The following is a 21,231-nucleotide window of genomic DNA, read 5'->3' as shown; positions in this document are numbered from 1 at the left end:
CCGGGTGTGACGAGATAATTAAGGTAAAGGTAACACTGTGACGTCACACTCCTCTTTCCGGACCAAAACTCAGTGCAGGTTGCCGCTCTATTATGATGATAAGCGGTGGAATTCGTTGGACGAGGGGAGGGAAGGGCTCATGTGATACCGTTAAAACTGCTCATTATTATTGCACGAATGCGTTGGACAGCTCGAGCTCGAGCTCGACTGCTGCTGCTGTCTCTCTTCTCTTTTCTAAGACCAGTTTATCTGACAAACGGAACTGTACATTTGATCATTTTAGATTGTTGTTGTTTAGTTAACTAAGCTAATGAACAAAGTAGTGTCCGGACCGCGGAACCGTTGCCTATCCGGAGACATGAAGGAGTCTCAAATGTTCCATCCGCTCATGATACTCATTCCACAACTTAAACACTCTGGCAATATTATAATTGTTACGTCCACTGTCATAATGATCCATCATAGTCATTGATACTCGTAGCTAGACGTACATTAGGAAAAAACTATATTGATAAGCATGTACTTAATTAATTACTTGATAAGCAAGGATTTACAGGTGGATGAGTAGGCCTAGGTATTGAAATATTTATTTGCAGAATAAAGCATAGGCTACACAATAAAGCATACGTTTACGCTTAATGGATTTGAACGTGGATGAGAAAGTATGTAACGTAATTTGCAATGATAGACCTATATTTATGTCAGAGTATGATTACAGTTAGAGATGAACCTGGCTTGGCTTACGGTATTTACTTTACATGTTAAGATTAATGATGCTTAGCTGCTCTACTTAGTAGAAGTTGATATGGATTAATTTTATTTGAGAAGCTTGGTAGAGCGTGTCACAACAAATGAGAAAAATTATGAATGACACATTAGGATGGATGGTATCCCCTTTCCACCAATTTCTCCTAATTGCTAAAGTAACTTGATGCAATTTAAACATAAAGGAGTGGACCCAGTGCAATATAAATAATAGTAATGCATCACATTTGTTCTTATTCTTACGAAAACATGATATTCCTAAGAAAGTAGTTGGATGAATTCTTGGAATATGACCGAAAAGAGCACTGTTTGAATTCCATTGACATGGAAAATTCACACAATACAGAATATATGCAGACCTAACTAATGAACTCGCTCTCCTGAATTCGAGAGTTTGAAATCCACATGATTGGAAATCTATTGGATGAGGATAACTATATAAGGTACTTTTCCCCGATCTCATAGCTAATCTGCTCGTAGATTACTAACCTGATCCGCGATCTTTTCTTCCAAATGGCTGATACAATAGGCCTGTTTGAGAATCAGTTTATCACTCATCCTATTAACATGCTCCAACCAGTCACTCCTGTTCCCATTTATTCTACTGTATCTCTCATTTCTGTTATATAAATATTAATGAGAAGTAATTTTCCTATTGTTTCAGGGTCTATACGCGAAGGACTCTTCGTCGTGGGTGCTATGGCCAGGAGCGGGGCCGGAGACGATGGGTGGAGGCGGAGGAGGAGGCGGCATGGAGAGAGGCCCCCCCAGCCGGGGGCGGCTATGGAGTGTGTTGCTAGGCCTAGCTGTTCTTGTCGTCGTACTTGCTGTACTGGCCATTGCTGCTCTCGCCATCTATATGGCAGGTCTGTCTGTTCCCCAAACTTCCCAACATTTCAAAATATATCAATTACTTTTCAAAGTTTTACAGTAATGGTTTACTTAACACTACATAGTTTATTCACGCAATAACTCTTCATTTACTTATAAAAAACAAGCTAAATAGGAAACAAATATGAGGTAGGAGTAGGCCTATCATTTTCAGCTTTGATGTTTGATATAGATGAATACAATACTTTTCATCAATTAACTTTAAAGACAGTCAATATTTCACAAAATATTCTTCATAGTTACTTTCTATCCAATTTGAGTTTGAAGTGATTTGCATTCTTGAACAAGGATTGCTCGAAACATTACAGTTTTGAAGAAGGAAGGTTTATTGAAAACTTCAAGAATAGAGATCATTGATCGTAGAAAGAAAAGTGAACAAGTAAGGAAGAGAATAATCAAAGATCTTGAAAGAAATATCCACAACCCTTGTCCAGTAGGTCTACATGAATCAGTTCTCCATCCTCTCTAGCTCTCTTCATCTATTATTAATTATTGATTCCCGAATTTGTAACAATATTATCACATATCATTACCAAATCTTTATTCTTTCACTTCCTATTACCTCTTCCACCATCGATTTCTGTTTTTTACATATAAATCAACTACAACATCAATTCAAATTCAATTCATAGTTAGACTATTCCATATCGATATTTCCATTCGGATTTCTATTAAAACACTAATAACTGTATACACTTCAATCAATCAATCAATTTTTATTCCAATCAACACAATATAATATACATAAAAGAAATGAAAACACAATCAAAAATAAATTTCCAATGAAATACCTACAAAACAGGCTTCATGGCGGGGTGTGCTGAAAAGAAAGAAAGGAGGAAAAATACCTAGCCAACTATGGTTTCCCATGTAATAGGCAGGTAGATGGTATAAAATTAAGGAAAGAATGGTGAAGAGGAGAAGAAAAAGGGAAGTATTGGAGAAGAAAGTAGGAAAAAAGAGAAAAAAATGTGCAAAAAATATAACTCATAACTGTATACAGTGTTTTTGTGGTTTTAAGCATTAACCTTTTGTAGTGAAATTTGAATGAAAATGTTTGATTTTTTGGAAAGTGATGGAAATATTTGAAAATTTGTAATTTCTGTTACAGCTATGCGGCTAGATACCGGAAAATGTAAGTAGTCCATCTAAATTTGGCATACATGGTAAATTAATAATTCAATATAGGATAATAATTTCAATTAGTGAATTAATAATACAGTAGGCCTACCTACTATTCATAATCCGTATCCTCAAATAATGTGCTGAGTTATACGCGTGTCTTTGTTTAATGGTAATTATTATCTTTTACTGTGTTTTAATAAAAAGTTACTTGTTTACTGAACTTTTCATCACTGAATCGTTGCTAATATATTATAATATAGCAATAACAGTAACAATTAAAAATAACTAATTTACTCTATTAGTTTTGTATAAATCACAATATTTTCTTTGTAGGGCTATCACTGAAAAAAACATTCCTGTACTCAACTAATATAACGATCTTATTTTCTAAAATTTACCTGCTATTTGCTATCTTTTGAACAAACAAATTTGCTATTACCAGCTCTTATAAAAAAACTATTGTTCATTTTGTTTAGATCTGATTTATTAACAAATCAAATTCTCTCTTTCAGTTCTCATATTCGATGGAAGCTTGAGAGTAACGTACGGTGATTATTTCACATCTGCTCTCCTCAATCATTCATCCATAGCTTTTAAGGATAAAGCTCAAAAGTATAAAATTATGGTGGGTAGTTTTCCAAGATAATTTTTGATTCTGTATAGAAATTTTATTGCCTGAATGATCAATGTTGAAATTGAGTTGCAGCAAAATGTCCGAAAGTATGTTTTTTACTTTCCTTGTCCTTTATTTTTGTAATAAACTGGAATGGAACAATATTTTGTCATTCCATTTTTTTCGTGGAGCTCACAGTCATAGTCATATTATTGTTATTGTGCTTAGCATTGGAAATGCATGAAAAAATCATTCCATTAGTTAAGAAACGAAACTAGGAAAACATGAGAAAGATAAAGTGAACATGATAAGGAAAGAGGATAGCCAGCTACACACACATCGATTCTTGGACGTCCGATTTTTTGCCGTCCTTATAAATTCTACCAGATCTTGAACAAAGAAAGTATTATTCTCAGAGTAATATTCTACGACCTTCCAATTTTTTCTGCTATTTATGTATTTAATTTTCAAAATAATTTTCAATTTATAGAACTTAAGATTGGAATTTCATTAATAGACTTCTTTCAGAAATAGGTAGGTACTTTAAGAAAGTTTATCCTGTGTTTTCATCATAGAGCAGCAATAATTGATTATTGATCAATCACTTCTGATTTTCAGGTTGAGAATCTGTATAGCAGAAGTGAGTTGGGACCAGCTCTTCGGCAATGCATTATTACAGGCTTTGCAAATGGAAGTCTTGTTGTATTTTTTCGTATAATACTTGATCGCCGAAAGATACCAAAGTAAGTTTGAGTATTAAACTTCAAATTCTCCCTATTATTACAGCTTCCTTCTCATTTTAGTCCTAGAAACTATTATAAGTTTTGGAAAATGATTTTTTGCTTTCTTACCAAATAATTGAAGAATCATATATTAGCACATACCGGTACGGTATCTTCCAAGTTTCTCAATTAAATATCGTTAAATACTGCAATATAAAATAACGAAGATTGAAGAGCTGGAAAACAGCAAAGATGGCTTCGAATCTCCAGTTTCCATATTACATTTTTGAAGTTCGATAAGGGAAAGTTTTTAATCTTTGAAAAAAATCATGATTCTTCATTTCATTCATGATTTTTTCAACACTGGGTAGTGATCTCTCTTTAAAAATATATTTTAATTTGATTCCAATGTTATTTAATTAATTACATTAATATCTAATTAGATTCTAATTTTATTAATTTGACTCATGGATGCAGTCAAACCTTTGTATAACGAAGTCGATTATCCCTAGAAAAAATTCGCTGCAGAGAGGTATTCGTTATTGAGAGGTTGTTCTGTCAAGAAAACTGCCACAATCTTATGGATCTTGTAATATCGTATCTCGGCAGTAAATAAATGAATATGGTACCGTACATAAAACATATCATTAACGTAGGTAGGGTACAAATTAGGTCAATTTTAATATGGGAATAAAAAAAATAAAAAACATGTTTTATTTTGGATATTTATAGAATGTAATAAGTAAGTAAACTCACCAATTTATTTCCAGAAAGCTTGATTCGTACTATTAGTAGAGTTTAATCAAAGTACATACTCAGTAGCAATATTTTTCAACTTCATTCACCGAAGTTATTTTACTACTTTTTACACTACTATTAGATTGAACGCAAAATTCGGAAATTTTGTCAATAACTTCACTATAAATAGGTACTATAATAACTCAACTTTCCTATTTTTTAATGTTTTATTTGAGAAAGTGAGTAATTTTCTGTTAAATTTTGTATTTGCATAAAACATCATGTTCAATAAACGACTCACATCTATTCAAACAGTCGAACATGTTGTCTGGTACACTATTTTTCAGTTTTAATCGTTGCCTGATAATTTTGAAAGTTTCTAGAACTTCTTGATCTGACAGATTCTTCTCCTCAGGTTCGTCACAGCAATCAGTTCAAAGAATTGAAATGTGTGATAAAAGCAAGATTGGGAAAGTCCAGTCGTTCACCTGCCTGGTCTACAAATAACAAGTTCTTGGAATTCAATTTCCAGTAACTTGCATTCAATTTCCGACAAGTGTTTCAACCTCTATTGACTGTCTACCACCCTATCTTCTTCCTACCTGAATTGCCATTATTTTTAGTCTATTGACCTTTCTGCTGAAACTAAACTATTCCTTGAAAATGATCATCTGCTTCCTATACACACTACATTTTTTATGTTGAAGTCAAGAGAAAACTTTGTTGTTGATTGGTACGAAATTCGTTAGGAGGATTTCGTTAAGTGGAGGTTCGACTGTACAATACAATAGAGACTTCATTCATAGCATACTTTTCAATTTTTATATATTCAATTCAATTGGAATTCGGTTTTTTAAGGAAAGTAACGAACATTGAAGATGCTGCAAGGATGATTATTCAAGCAGAAGCAACATCTCTGAAACCGGTTGCGATGAAGAATATAAGGGTTGACCCAAAACAAATTTACATAAGACGTGAGTATGTTTATTATTGTGATATTGCAATTGGTATGAATAGTATAAATCACACAGCTTTTCGAGGCATGAGAGAGAATCATGTAAGCTTTCCAGCTTCGTAAAGGCTTCTACTGTTATTGTGACTTCACTTTCCTTGTATATTCTGAGTTATTGCGAAGTGTTTCATCGATTCTTCATTTTTATTTTTCAGTATAATTTTCACGTACTAGTGGTGCTGAACTATAACTATTTTTCCACTTCTTTGCTTACTCTTACTCAAGTTTTTAAATAGCTTATAGTACCGTTTCAACTACATAACTGAATTAACAAAATTATTATCTTATCCATTATACATTTTCTCTTACCAGTGCTCTTATTCCAATAAATTGAATTTGAGAATTAAAAATTTTCATAGGACTACGATCACGAAATAATAACAAAATGTTTAAGATGTTGGGGATTTTTCAAGTTTTTCTTCTTTCAAAGAGAGTAAGCTGATATGAATCACTTGAATCTAAGATTAAAGTTTTACTTTCTAGACATTCATTCCTATCAAAATTGTTATTCTGTAGAACATTTTGCGGGTATTAGCTTAAGTTAATTTTTAGTAATTTTTCAACTGATCAGGTTAATGAGAAAATAATGTTGATTGCTAACTGATGGTTAGTTTTTAATGAATGAATATGATGAGAATATTATCTATCGTAAAAACTGTTACAGTCTATTGAAACACAATGAACGGAAATATTTTGCATAATGATAAGTTTTACATTTTCCACAGGTAATCTAGATCAACCAGTTAGCTACAAGTCTGAAGAGATCAGCTCGATGAAGAAACCATTGAAAAATGATGATAAAAATAACACAATTCCAACAGAGGTGAGGAACGGCCTAGTACACAAATCCACAGTTCGCAGTTCACTCTCCAATAGAACGCAGGATAATAAATCTACCAAAGACAGTGGTGCGCGTGGATCCTTCAAGTTCACTACTTCCGGGAGAAAGGAAATTGATTCGAAAGATCAAAATTTGACAACATCGGTGATAATTGAAGATGTGCAAATGCCGAAAACAAAAGTGCAGACCCACAAGAATGAGAAATATCGACCTCCATACGTCAAAACAACAACAAGTACCGAATCGGTACGGATTTTCAGTGTAGAAAATACAACCCCGAAATATACAGATATTTTTAGAAGATCAAGTACAAGAAGTCCAATAATTGTGCCTACTGTACCAATTTATAGGAGAAAATCGGAAGTATCTACAACTATGGGTACAGATCTTATGACACTTGTGCCATTCTTTCCGCAAAACTCGGATGCTCCGTGGAAGCCTGTGCTGCCTGAAAACTTCACCCGCCACCCGCAGAGGAGGCCGCCGCAGGTCACCGAAGACTACCAGCCAACGCAAATGGGCGTTGGTGTGGCCGAAGTCATACTGGAGTCCGGTGACATCGTTCCTGAATTCTCTCGCCAAGTGAATCAGATAATTTTTTCCGGCCCAAGCAGAGAAATCCACCTCAAGGTGTATTTACACCGGTTCAAGGGTCGGTGAGGAGCGAGGAGTCTAATGAGGGATCAAGGTCTAGTGAGAAAGTATCAACTTTCCAGCTGTTTGTAGAGCAGGATGACAGCTTGATCGACGACCGTCACATTCTGCACACTGCCAGTGGGGACATCATTCACAAGCCCGACCATCACAGCTATTCACCCCGGTCGGGAAGCTCTTCAGTCTACGCCCTGCCTGACTACGCATCAGTCAAACAATTTCACGACATGGACATGTTTTTAAAATCTTATGATGAGGCCGTTTCAAAGCAAATGAGAGCTGAAGATAGTCTCTCCAATATGGGGAGATCGAGTAATGCTAAATTTAATATGGGGCTTCTAAATTTGACCAATGAACACGATAATGTGTATCACGAATCGAAAACCAACCCAAAAACATCTCCAGCGCCGATGATGGAGTATAAATCTTCTGAACTTCCCATAGTTACCCTGATCCCAGTTCGTTCCAATTTGGGGATTGGACGTCCTCTCAGGCCGCGACCCAAGGCAACAACCATCAGCACAACCACAATGAGTTCCACTCCATCGAAAAATACAACTGATGCTCCTATAACATATACAGTAACGACTACTCAGTCCAGTCCTCAACCATCTTTGACATCATCAGCATCCACCAAATCTTTTCAATCTATCTTGTCAACATTCTCATTATCAACACTGGAATTTTCTCCACCTCATCAGACAAAGTCGTCTTTATCAGACTTACTGACATCTCCTCTATTAGCAGCTAACTTCTTTAATGATCAGCCTTCATCATCAACGCAGAGTTCATTTCCAATCGTCTCATCTGAGCTTGATAGCTCCCAGAAAACAACAACAGAATCAATACCATCTACAGATAGCGATATCAGTACGATAACAGAAGATTTAATCTCAACACTTCCTCCTACTGAAACTAATTATTTGATGGATTCTGTTACAGATTTAGAAACAACTATCCCAACAGATTCTCCAATTCATGTTTCAGATGATCTCACAACGAACACTCAAAGCTCAGCTGATGATACCACAATCAATATACCTACCACACAAACTGATGAAGCTCTATCAACTTTATCACCGTCAGCGGATGAAAAAGATGTAGAATTGATACAAATGAGTCGACAAGCAAAGATGAAGAATGAAGAAAATCAACAGAATGAGAATCAGTGGACGAAGAGAATACAAAATTATCCAGTTCCTGCTATTGTAAACAACTCAATGCGTTTCATGCTTAATGAAACCCAAGATAATTCTGGAGCTCATCCTAAGAACCGTTATGATATTGAGCTTCTACTAGAGGAAATTTTCAATAATGATACTTCTCCATTGAATATTCTCCTGACCTCTCTCACTTTGAACACAATCAATAGGACAAACGGTAATGATAACTATCGACCACATTCATCAAACAATGATCAAATTGTGGATTATCAATCAGATGATGCTAACATTATCAAAAGTATGAAGCCAATCGATGTCAACAGTTACAGCATTCTACTAGGAAATCACACTCTTCAATTTCCTCAGCATGTTTCCAGCAGTGAACATAACAACAGTGAAAACATTCTAAATAATGATACTTTCAAGTTTTTGACCTCCTCCCAGTATTTTTCTAAAGACAAGTTACAGGAGTCAGATGGAAAAGAAGTAACGCCGAAGTCTATTTCGTTGAGCTACGCCAATAATGCTGGACTACCAATGCTAACCAAGGTCTTCAACAAGATTCCAGCTAAAGATGCAGCAAGTGAAAAAACTTTTACTGCACAAAGTGTTCATAATGAATCAGGTAATATTCCAAAACTGATTCAATAATCGCATGATAACATTACTCTACTGTTAAATTTGAGTATTTTGTAATTCATTTATTCATTTGTCAAAAACTTAGAAACAAAATCATATAGCTAGATAAAATAGATTTTCAGACTGAAACTAGATTAAGTTTCAAAAAAAATTATGGCAGAACAAAGTTGCAGACAATTAGAATCAAGACAAATTCTAGGAAGAGCAAAAATAGATTGACCAGCACAAATTAAAAATGAAAAAATTTACAGGATGACGGAATAAAAACCATGCAAATTAGAATTAAAACAAAGAAGTTGGATTAGATTAGACGAAGAAAATAGATATTAGATTGAAAGGAATTGAATCCAAATATAAAAAGGACAGAATAAAGAGACTTGAATTTGATGGGATTTATTTCTTCTGATCGAAATATTTTTTTAAGCAGGTGACCAATACTTTTTGTATGCTTCAATTTCAGATTGTTCGAACACCACAATCAGGTGTAAGAGTGGTGAGTGCATCCCAGCGACATCTCGCTGCAACCATCTTGTGGATTGTTCCGATGGATCGGACGAGAAGAATTGTTCATGTGTGGAATTCCTTCAGGCTCAATTCTTGACAAGGAAAATTTGTGACGGTGTAATAGACTGCTGGGACTTCTCTGACGAAAACAACTGTGGTATGGAATCAATAGGCCTACTAAAATTTAGTCATAGATTGAGAGTACCGTACTACAACAAAATATAAAATTATTACAATTGAAATTATATTATATGAAAAATATTATACAATTTATTGAATTATATTATTAAAATTATTACAATTAGAATTATTAAAATTATATAACAATCAAGTTAGAAGCATTGTGAGGTGATGAAGTCACGAATTTGTAATAAACCGTAATTCTCCCCCACAAATGAATTCTCTTCCTCAGGTGACAAACATCAAAACTCTATAAACTTTATAAACTCTTTACACTTTATAAAAATTCAATTTTCAATGCATCATAATTTAAAAATCATAGAAATTGAATGAATAATCCAGTCTTTTTATTGAAATTCCTATGATTCCAGCATCAACTCATTTCATAATCCTCTTAAGTGGATAAAATTATGAAACAGTCTTGTTGTTAAAAAAATAGGCCTACATTACAAATTGTGAAAAGACTCAACATAATTTAGATCCGTATCATAATAGAAAGAAAGTCGAAATATATGTGAACTGTGGAATGTTGAAAAAGATAAGAGAGTTTCTCACAAATTTATGAATATAATTTCATAAACTAAAAGATTTTTTTCAAAAGTTCTCATTATCTTATAGTTAGTTTTTTATTGAACTTTCTGCAAATGTTCCATTATGATTTTTTACCACAATTTGTTTTTCTTAGAATGGTGCACACCAGGGCAACACGTATGCGCAGACTCGAGAGTTTGTATCAATCAAGAGCAGTTGTGTGACGGCAACAAGGACTGCCCACAAGGCGATGATGAGAAACAGTGTGTCAGCATCGCACCAAGTCTGGCACAAGCCAATGACATGACTTATTATTCTCAAGGTTTGTCCAAGAAATCTATTCATTTCAAAATACCTGATCGGATATTTCAAAATACCTACGAACGAGGTTCAATTTTTATGCATTCAAATATGTATGGATTAGTGACTATTTTCACTAAATAGGCTACTTAACGTAAGTTAAAACTTGAGGATTGGATATATTCAAGCTTCCAGACTCACTCGGCGTAGGCCTAAGTGTTGACTCATAGATTAACTTAGTTTTGATTCGATTTGACAAGGAATTGAATCATCAACCATTTAGCTCTTCTATAATAATTCATTCTAGTTCAAATTAAATTCAGCTCGAATATTCTGACTTTTTTAGTACACCAGTTTCACTTTATTACAATAAAATGTAAAATCCAGGAACATACTTTTAAAAGTACTCACTTCAATCGATAAATAATAATAGCTTACGGTATTGGGATACTCAGATGTGGTTTTTTAAAATATGATTTCAATAATAATTAAATTCAATACCGGAAAATTTGAGTATTTTTCATATTTAGATGATGTTCTTGTATGTGACTGATACTTTATTGTAGCTACTTAGTAACTTATGTAATAATTCAAGTTGGTTTTCCTAGGTCTGTACATCAATATTTGAGGAAGAGGTAATGTCATACGATTTTCAAAGAACTAACTAGACTACTATATATAATATTTCATCTATTTTTAGAACGTGATTAAATCCTCACAATTGATAATTTTAAATCATTGGAAATAGTTTATGAATATTATATATTTTATACTGCAGTTAATAATAAAAACAATTCTATCCAGAATAAAAATATGGCAGCTAGATCTAAAGGACTTTTATGATTGACTTGTGAGATTGCTAATACTTAAATTTATTTAAAATTTTTGCACTGAAGATGTGATGATTCTGGAAGAGAATTCAAGGAAACCTTAGGGAATGATATGAGAACTAAACAGAATATTCTATTATAGAATGTTCAATCTGTGATGTCTTGGATTTACTTTATATATATGATAACAAGTTTTCTCCATTAATCAAATTAACGGAGTATTAGGCCTACCGTATATGCTAATTACAGAGTAATATTATATTACATAAGAATGATTGGATTTGCATGCCATTTACAGAGTTATATCATAAGACTAGAACTATTATTTTATGCTAAACTCATATTCTTTTTCTTCATTCTACAGGATTTTTGATGGTGCGCAAACAAGGAAAGTGGGGGAAATTATGCCTACAAAATTTCAAAGATCTATTCCTCACGTCGAAATCAAATTGGAGTATATCAGAGATTGGTCGATCCATATGCAAAGCAATGACTTACAGGTAACACAACTTATCTGCTGTATTGTAATTATCAATCATGACTGAAATATTACAAGAGGTTTGTGAAGTGAATAGGCCTATGTATCTAGCCTATGAACCACTGGAATATTAGTTTTCGGAATTTCGCACTAGAGCGAATAAAGATGATATTAAACCTGGACGGCCGATACATAATAGTACATAAAATGTTTTCTCTTTGTTGAAATCCTTGAATGTTTTCACCATAATGCACATTATTAATTTATCAACTAGCTTTTCTCATAAATATCTTGCATGCGAATAGGAATTTATCACTCTACAATGTTTCAGCGACTTTATTAGAATGGATCGCCGAATGGATTATACGATGCTAGGAGGTCGTGAGCACATGGATTATTTTGAGCTATCAACAGTGGAGGATGATCAAGATAATTCATTCAGGTATTTGCTACAGAAAAATCCTATCAATAGAGTAATTTATTACTATGTTATTTGACTAATGATCTCGAAATATTGATAAAATATGAATTATGTACAAGGGGTGAGTTGATACTTTTCCACTTCAATGTTATTATATAAAGGGTTAACTAATAAAAATAATTAATCTCAACCACCAAAATAATAATCTAATAAGACTTCTATCATTTCATGTTTCAGACCGAATCTATCGTTTTCGAGAACAAACTGCTCTGATAAAGAAGTGGTGCAAGTGACTTGCAAAGGACTCGAGTGTGGAATGCGCCCTCAAGCCAGCACTAAAATAACAAGGTAGAAATACACAGAGATTTATTAGCCATGGATATTATGGTGAAAAGAGTCAAAGCATGTATAACCTTGATGGGTGGAATTATATGATTTTATAATTATATGAATGCCACCGTTTAGACTAATATAATATTAACTCAGGTTCTTTTTCATATATACATCAAACAGGTGAATAAATACGAATACATTTATTATAAAGCGAAGATGGAGAGATTTTACATTTAAGCTCTATTCTTATTTTTTCAACTTTCTTCTTATTTCAAATAAGTTTGGGGAAAATTGCTGTTGTATCAATCGTTTTCTTTAAAGCATTTCTCGATGATGTAAACATGTGATGTTGTAATGGTATGTGTTGTAGTGGAGCAAGGGGCGTGCGACACTCGCGCATCGTTGGCGGGGGCAACGCGGCTCACGGGGCGTGGCCGTGGCAGGCCGCTCTCTACAAGGAGGGCGAATTCCAATGCGGCGCCACTCTCATCTCTGACCGTTGGCTGCTCTCCGCCGGGCATTGCTTCTATCGGTAATCCACCAAATTTTATAATATTATCTATTTAATTGATTTTTTTAGATATGATATCTCTATTTTGCCTATGCTGATGATGTGGTAGAGACACCACAAGACCATAGGAAATCTGCAGGATAGTGGAACATGAAGCAGAAAAAATAGGCTTGAAGGTTAACACTGCAAAAACTAAATACTTGCTTGTAGCAGCAGCACCTGGAAGAGGATCTCCTAGGAATTGGGTTGTAGACAGGAATGAAATAGAGGGAGTAACATCATTCAAGAGTCTCGGAGCAACAATGATCAGGAGAAACGAAATGAGTGAGATCATCTGTAAAAGAATCCAAGCTGGAAATAGAGCATTTTACGCGAATGCAAGCTTATTCAGGAACCGCCTGATAAGCAGAGAGGCCAAATTAAAATTATACCTCAGTTAAATTGAACAGGGAAATTAAACAGATATTACAGATCATTAAATTGATCAGAGCTTAGTACGCCCTGTAGTGACCGATGGTTTGAAGACGTGGATAATCGACAGAAAAGGATTAAAACAAACTCCATATCTTTGAAAGAAGAATACTGTGGAAAATTTATGGCCCAGTACGACATGGGTTGAAATAGCGAATCCGTTCCAACAAGGAATTGGAAGACTTGAGGAAAGGACAGACCATAGTTCGATTTATAAAGGCTCAGGCCCGGTTGCACAAAAGCCGGTTAAATTTTAACCATGATTAATTTCAAGAAAACCAATCAGAGAAGGCCTTTTTGATAAGACGGCTTTTCCGTATAAAATTTAACAGGCTTCTGTGCAACCGGCACTTAAAGAATCAGGTGATTGGGTCATGTGGAGAGGATGACCGCGAGCAGAATTACTAAAATTGTGATGCGGGAAAAGAGGAAGACCCAGAAACAGATGGCTGGATGAGGTGTTGAATGATGTGAGGAGTTTGGGAGTGAGGGGATGGAGAGGCATAGTCGATGATAGTCAATGAGTTATCATGGACCCAAGACTTAGAATTAGATTAAGAATATTCAATGCACTAGTTCGCAGTAAACTTGAATATGCTGCAGTAGTTTGGGGGCCTTATAATGTGACAGACATTCACGAAATTGAAAAAATTCAAAACAGGATTTTGAGACATTTATACATAAAAAAATCAATTGCTTTTGCCCCTTTAATTTCCCAACTAGTGAGTTAAGATCTATATTTAAAGTGCACTCCCTAGAATTACGCAGATCTGTAAATGCTCTATTGCTATTATTCAACATTTTAGTTGATTCAACATAAAGTTCATATTCCATCATTCATAAATTTATTGAATTTCAATGTACCTTATGCTAGGCCTAGAAAAAATATATTGTTCAACATCCCTTTTGTGAGAACTACTCATCACTATAATTCGTTTCTTATTAAAAGTCTAAGATTATATAATACTTTGAATTAACATAATAGATCCGTTTTCGAACACATTTAATGTATTTTATTGTGAAATTAATTTATCTTGTAGCTCGTTTGAGTCATTAAATGTTATGAGCTCTGGCTGAAACTCTTTTGGTTTTCTTTATCTTTATTATTATTATTTCAATTTGTGATTTACTTTTTATCTTATTCTCTTCTATAGTTCTTTCCATATTTTTTTCATCTTTCAAGTTTTCTTTATTATGTAGTATGATTATCCATTAATTTTGTAAAAAAGGCTCTTCATGGTATTGTCTGTGAGCCTTTATATGTATATATAATATGTATATGCATATCAATAAATAAATAAATGATAGAGATGTCTGGAGGTTGATATAGTTTCGGAGGTCAAGGCTCACCTTGGACTGAAGTGCCATATAAGAAGAAGAATATCTCTATTCTTTCTTTAAATCAAAATGAATGAAGATTCAATACTTGGATAAAGCAAATCAAGAGAATACATTTTTCTAATTGAACATCAAAATTTATATTGACAACATTTTAATATTTTTTTAGCAATACCTGATTATAGAGGCATTATGCTTGCGGGTATCTCTAGACAATAGAAAATATTTAGTGGCAAATCAGTTGCGCATACAAATGTTTTGCAACCTTGACAATGCATTCAAGTAAACGATCAACTATTCTTGACCAGTTTGCAACGGTACTTGTAAAACAGTCACACCGTGTGCGCTTTGCCTTATACGAATGTACTGGCACATATCTAAGCCATTATTCAGTCATTAGTGTTTATTTAGTCTATGGTAGGTATTGGAAAAATATACTATCTATAATTATTGTTGAATGGGAATTCATTGATACTGGGTAAGTATGACTTGTGAATTCACTGAGTCGAATTCTTTCTGTTCGCAGAGCAGTGGAGGATTTCTGGGTAGCCCGTTTGGGCGCCCTGCGCAGAGGCACCAATCTGCCGTCGCCCTACGAGCAGCTACGGCCCGTGTCACGCATCATCCTGCACCCGGGCTACGTGGACGCTGGCTTCGTCAACGACATCTCACTGCTGCAGCTCGAGACCCCTGTCACGTTCACCAACTTCGTGCGGCCCATCTGCCTGCCTCAGCCCAACACACCTGTCAGGGACGGAACCATGTGCACTGTGGTCGGGTGGGGACAGCTTTTCGAAGTCGGCCGGATATTCCGTAAGTATGCTCAGAGAAAAATAAATAATTTAACAGTATCTTTACTCTAAGGTACGGTATAGTTAGATACCGATGATGGCATATCTGATAGCATTCTGTCTCTCGTCTGCGTTGGTTGCATGACTTGGGCCACCACAGGCTACTGCTCGTTTTAGTAGTTTTTCTGTCATTTTTTCTACGGCAATTTCAAATTGGTTGAATCGTTGAATGTTGTTTGTAATTTGGACTGTTAATATACGCTAAATTAAACCGGAGTATTCAATTGAATTTCAAACTTATTAAAGTTTCAAAAGTGGAATAACTATGACGCTGTTGGCAGTCTCCAACAAATTATTGTGAATGTTAAAAATTCACATTTTGATAAATCACAAATTGTTAACGGTACAGTATCAATAGAGAATATACAAAATTAATGGAAGTGCTAATTCATATTGATCTGTAATATGAAGATATTACATAAAAAATATGTGATTCTTGAAAAATGTACTGGAAGTCATTTACTGGAAGTCTAGTTACACACACATCGATTTTTGGACATACGATTTTTCCTGTCCTTATAAACCTGATTGGATTGAACATAATTTGGCAAACAAATGATGTGTTCATGTGTTTGTCAAATTTTGTTTCTTCTTTGGCTTTGCCTTATCCCATTTAAATGGGATCAGCATTCCTTTCTCTTAGACTGCCTCTCTACAAAGCTCTTTCCAATGCTTCCTCTCTCCTCCAACCGCTCCCCCGCAAGTCAGCCGCTATTCTATCTCCCCACCTCATCCTAGGTCTACCTTGTCCTCTCACACCATCCAAAACCAAATCCTGCACTCTTCGTCCAACATAATAATCCTTCTCCCGTCGCTGCACATGCTCATCCTTGGCTTCTGCATTTTCTTTCCCAGTGGTCCAACTTTTAAAGTGCCTCTGATCAATTCATTTCTTATTCTATCTCTTCTTGAAACTCCACACATCCATTTTAACATTCTCATCTCAGTCACTTCCATCTTTCGTTCCTGTTTCTGTGAAATGGGCCATGTTTCTATTCCATACAGTATAGCTGGCCTCACAACTGATCTATACACTTTTCCCTTCATTTGACAATTCACTCTCTTATCACAAAGAGCACCGCTCATTTTTTCCAGTTCATCCATCCACAATTTATTCTATGCTGTATTTCTAAATCAAGTTTTGTTTAATCTGGTGAATTTTATAACGACGGCAAATAATGGACCGTCCAAAAATTGATGTGTATGTAACTGGATGGCAATTAAATAAGCAGAAAAATCACCAATTTGATTGTTATTTGTGTTGTAGCCGATACCCTGCAAGAGGTGCAGCTGCCTGTGATCTCTACAAATGAGTGTCGGAAACGGACTCTCTATCTGCCCCTGTATAGGGTGACCGAGAACATGTTCTGTGCCGGATACGACCGTGGAGGAAGAGATGCTTGTCTCGGGGATTCCGGTGGACCTTTGATGTGTCAGGTAGGTACAGTTATCTTCAAGAAAATAAAAATGAATTATCATGAAAGTCAATGATAAATTAATAGAAGTTGAGGGGTGTTAAACTATTCAGTATTGATGGTTTTGATTTTGAATGTAATTATTTCATGATAATTAATACTTTTTATATTCACCGAATTGTTTATAATGGAAAAATAATCAACAAAATATATTATATACTCAATCCATGAAATTATAATCTACTTTCATTTTATCACAAAAATGAAAAATAATAAAATTCAGTAAAAGAGTGAAACATTATATTTATAAGTATTGTGTCAATTTCCTGGAGTATTAGCGGGGCTCCACGTTTTTTCAATTTAAATAAAGGGAAACCATATTTCACACAAATGAAAAATGATAAAATTCAGTTGAAGAGATAAGAATTGTATCAATTTCCTGGAGTATAAGCGGGGCTCCACGTTTTTTTTTTAATATAGGGCAACCATATTTTACAACACGAATGAATATAACGCTGTACCATTTATTGTAATACTGTTAAAGTGATAAATCACTAGTTTATTGAAAATTGGGTAAGAGTATTTTCGAATTGAACATATTACAATTTACTGTCCACAACGTCTGTTATTGTCCACAACGGATTTTGAGTATTAATTGTTTTTTGTAGCCTATATATCCCACTGCAAAGGGACTTTCTGATCACTCGGTATATAGTGTGTCGTATAGAATCACAACAGCGCTGATCAATTGTGTTGCTAATCAAATTATTGAAATAGAATGAGATGATCACAGTTGATTTAAGATTTTGTGACATTGTTTCCAGGAGAGTGACGATCGGTGGTCGCTGGTGGGGGTGACAAGCAACGGATACGGCTGCGCGCGGGCGAATAGACCCGGCGTCTACACCAAAGTGGCCAACTACCTGAGCTGGGTGCAGACGAGCATCGCCGGTGCAGACGGCAATGCGACCGGTGCAGACGGCAATGGCGGCCCATCTCAGCCGAAGCGGCCCGTCTGCCACGGCCACCGCTGCCCGCTCGGCGAGTGCCTTCCCGCCACCCGACTCTGCAACGGCTTCGTCGAGTGCAGTGACGGCAGTGATGAGAAAGACTGCTGGTGAGGTGCCAAACGCGGTCAGCATTTCAAAATATTGCCAACTAAAGAAATTGTTCTTTGGAGTCAAGTGGTGAGATGGAAGTAGTGAGAAAAACTGTTGGTGAGACTCAAAACAACAATTTGATCACGTTCAACATCAAAATAATATTGTAGTGTGAAGATGGACGTGCCGGAGAAGTATGTTGGTGATTTTCAAATAACAATTTTAAGGCAGTCAATAATAAATTCTTCGAACAGTGATACATCACAGATTGAATTGGATAATTGCCTTTATTGAGTGCGGGGTTAGGACGCTAGGTCCTCTCTCCCACACGACCCTAGCTGATTCTTGAGAGTGTAGAGATGGAAGTGACAGAGTATATTAGTGAGATTCAACAACAACCTGAACGCGTTTAGCATAAACACATCTTCCCACTGTTGAACAGTTACACATTGGTCTGCTTTTTGGAGAGAAGAGATGAAAGTGGTGATAAAGACTCTTGGTAAGACTTAAAACAACAATTTGAACGCATGCAGGTACGAAATACTATTGCCAACAGAAATATATATTTATATTCAACAATGCATTATGTTTTGTACCGTTGGAGATGGATTTGGTTCTCGTTAAAATTTAGATTGAGGTTTTAGGAAATGATTAACGGCTTCATTAGAAGGCTATGTTGAACAAAACTGATGGAAACTTAGGTTCAAATACCACAGGAAATCGACTGTAATAAGTAATCCAAGTTCTCAAAGGGCAGTCCATCAGGTGACTAAAAATCAAAACCGGTCCCATTTCATGACCTTGCCAAAACAAAAGCGGTGAAATTCTCAGGCTATAATAAACTACGGTACATCAATATCAACAATAACAATTTCTAGCCAACTAGATAAGGCTGTAATATCAATCATTTACCAGTTAACATTTAAATTTTCATCATCACAAGGGATGAAATATCACAGATATTTCCAAGAAAGAAAACACAAGAAAACACCCTTATTTTGTGTTTTTACCTGTGGCACTTGAATAATTTTAATTTCCAACACAAACAGTTACTGAATCTAGTGGAAAATTGGTACTTGAATGTTATGTGTTACGACCGTTCACCTTAAAATAATCACCAACCAGTGATGTATTGATTATGGGAGTAATGGAAAATTCATCTCATTGTAAGTTAATGGAGTGTTGAAAAACTTTCTGTGTAGAAATAATTTATGATTAGGAATATTTCAAATTTGGTCTCGTGTTTAATAGATTTAATTGGGAATTATAAGCAGAGTGCAGATAAGAGAAAGATATCAAATACAGTGAGCTATAACATAAAATAAGCATTTTTACTAGTGTATGCTTTCTCATGGTTATGATGATTTTCAGCCGACTTGAAATGATTTTTGAAACTGCGATGAATTATTTATGTTTTTACTTTTATGCTTTCTCAAGTTCTGTATTTCATAAGATAATAATTATTACTATAAAAAGATTAACTAATTCAATTATAAATACATTAAACCTTCAAGTCAGTAATTACTAGTAGGCAGATGAATCTTATGAATTAATAAGAACAGAGAAATGATACCATTTCTGCATCGAAAGGATTCTTTATAAATGTTATATTGCACTTTAAAACAAACATGATATCTTTTATTAAATATTTAATTTTGGACTAAAAATTCTCTGGAATTAGCAGGTAAAAACTTTGTTGTGCCTCAATATGTTTGTATTGTATAGGCCTATCTATTTATATTCACGAAGGCTACATTGATTAGAGAAAATATTTTTATGATAACGTTTGATCACTATTTGTCATTGACTAAGATCTTAAACAATTTCAAATGAAGGTTTGTCATTTTCCGTGATGATTCCGTCTTACACAGTGCAAAATGGTTTCAATTTTCCAAAGGGTATTTTTGATTGAAGAAACCTCGCTTGGTATAGATTTAGATAGGGGTTTCTTGACTTGAAATCCTTTGGGTATTGATTCGACTTATCAATAGTCAAATTCGAAATTGACTATTTCGCAAATGTTCACACATTCATACATTCTGTTAAATTAAAAATCTGGATTCAAGTTTCTTAATATTATATTTACTTGTTTATGTTATGAGCTCAACTTTTTACGTATTTTTTATTTGTTAGTTCTATCTTATTCATTTCTTATTCTAAGTTCAACATTATCATTATAGCTGTCTTCAGTAGATACAAAAATATTATGTAATTCATCAAAATTTATAACTTGAATAATAATTATTAGATTTATTGAATTGACTGTGATAATAGAGTAGGACTATTCAATTTTACTCAGCTTGAAAAATGTCAAGTAAATTAGAATGATATTTTGTATGTAGTAACATTTGACTACATGGTATTTCTATTTATATAACTTCTCTCCAGAAATTATAATATATATATCATTTCTATCCATGTAAATTTTTAAACTAAAAATGAAATAAACAGATTTCTGAAACAAAAATAGTTTTTTTCTTTATAATAGCAGGGATTTTTGAAGCAGAGAAAAATCCAGGTTGAAAAAACTAAAAGTACCGTAGTCAAATTTGCAATTGCAAATTCATTTTCCAACATATTAAGCTAATTAGTGGACTATGAAGGAAAGTAATTTATTTTATGATTTCTTTGACAGAACATCAAAATCTTTCAAGTATGCTCAACTAATAAGCGTGCATAAAGTCAATTTGATGTTGGACTTGCGCCCAGTTCACTTCGCTCAAAGCTACTTCCTCTCCGTAATGAAGCCATTACTCAATTATTGGTGTCAACAATTTAGCAGAGCTTATAGTATCATAGCCTATT

General features: G+C 34.5%; 1 protein-coding gene across 1 annotated transcript in view; it reads left to right on the top strand.

Annotated features, from left to right (window-relative positions):
* Nucleotides 1-20,913, top strand: part of LOC111052888 — a 37,598-nt gene extending 16,685 nt beyond the window's left edge. The window contains 16 exon segments of the mRNA XM_039423555.1: nucleotides 1,430-1,631; nucleotides 2,768-2,791; nucleotides 3,294-3,406; nucleotides 4,013-4,137; nucleotides 5,713-5,828; nucleotides 6,592-7,341; nucleotides 7,344-9,149; nucleotides 9,624-9,824; nucleotides 10,533-10,700; nucleotides 11,873-12,008; nucleotides 12,318-12,428; nucleotides 12,645-12,755; nucleotides 13,111-13,272; nucleotides 15,587-15,873; nucleotides 17,179-17,348; nucleotides 18,151-20,913. Coding sequence (XP_039279489.1) covers nucleotides 1,430-1,631; nucleotides 2,768-2,791; nucleotides 3,294-3,406; nucleotides 4,013-4,137; nucleotides 5,713-5,828; nucleotides 6,592-7,341; nucleotides 7,344-9,149; nucleotides 9,624-9,824; nucleotides 10,533-10,700; nucleotides 11,873-12,008; nucleotides 12,318-12,428; nucleotides 12,645-12,755; nucleotides 13,111-13,272; nucleotides 15,587-15,873; nucleotides 17,179-17,348; nucleotides 18,151-18,447 — 4,779 coding nt within the window. The 3' untranslated portion in view covers nucleotides 18,448-20,913.
* Nucleotides 20,914-21,231: the final 318 nt, after the last annotated feature.

This window comes from Nilaparvata lugens, chromosome 1 (genome assembly GCF_014356525.2).
Source record: "Nilaparvata lugens isolate BPH chromosome 1, ASM1435652v1, whole genome shotgun sequence".
NCBI classification, from domain to species: Eukaryota; Metazoa; Arthropoda; class Insecta; order Hemiptera; family Delphacidae; genus Nilaparvata; species Nilaparvata lugens.
This window is presented reverse-complemented; position numbering and strand designations above follow the sequence as displayed.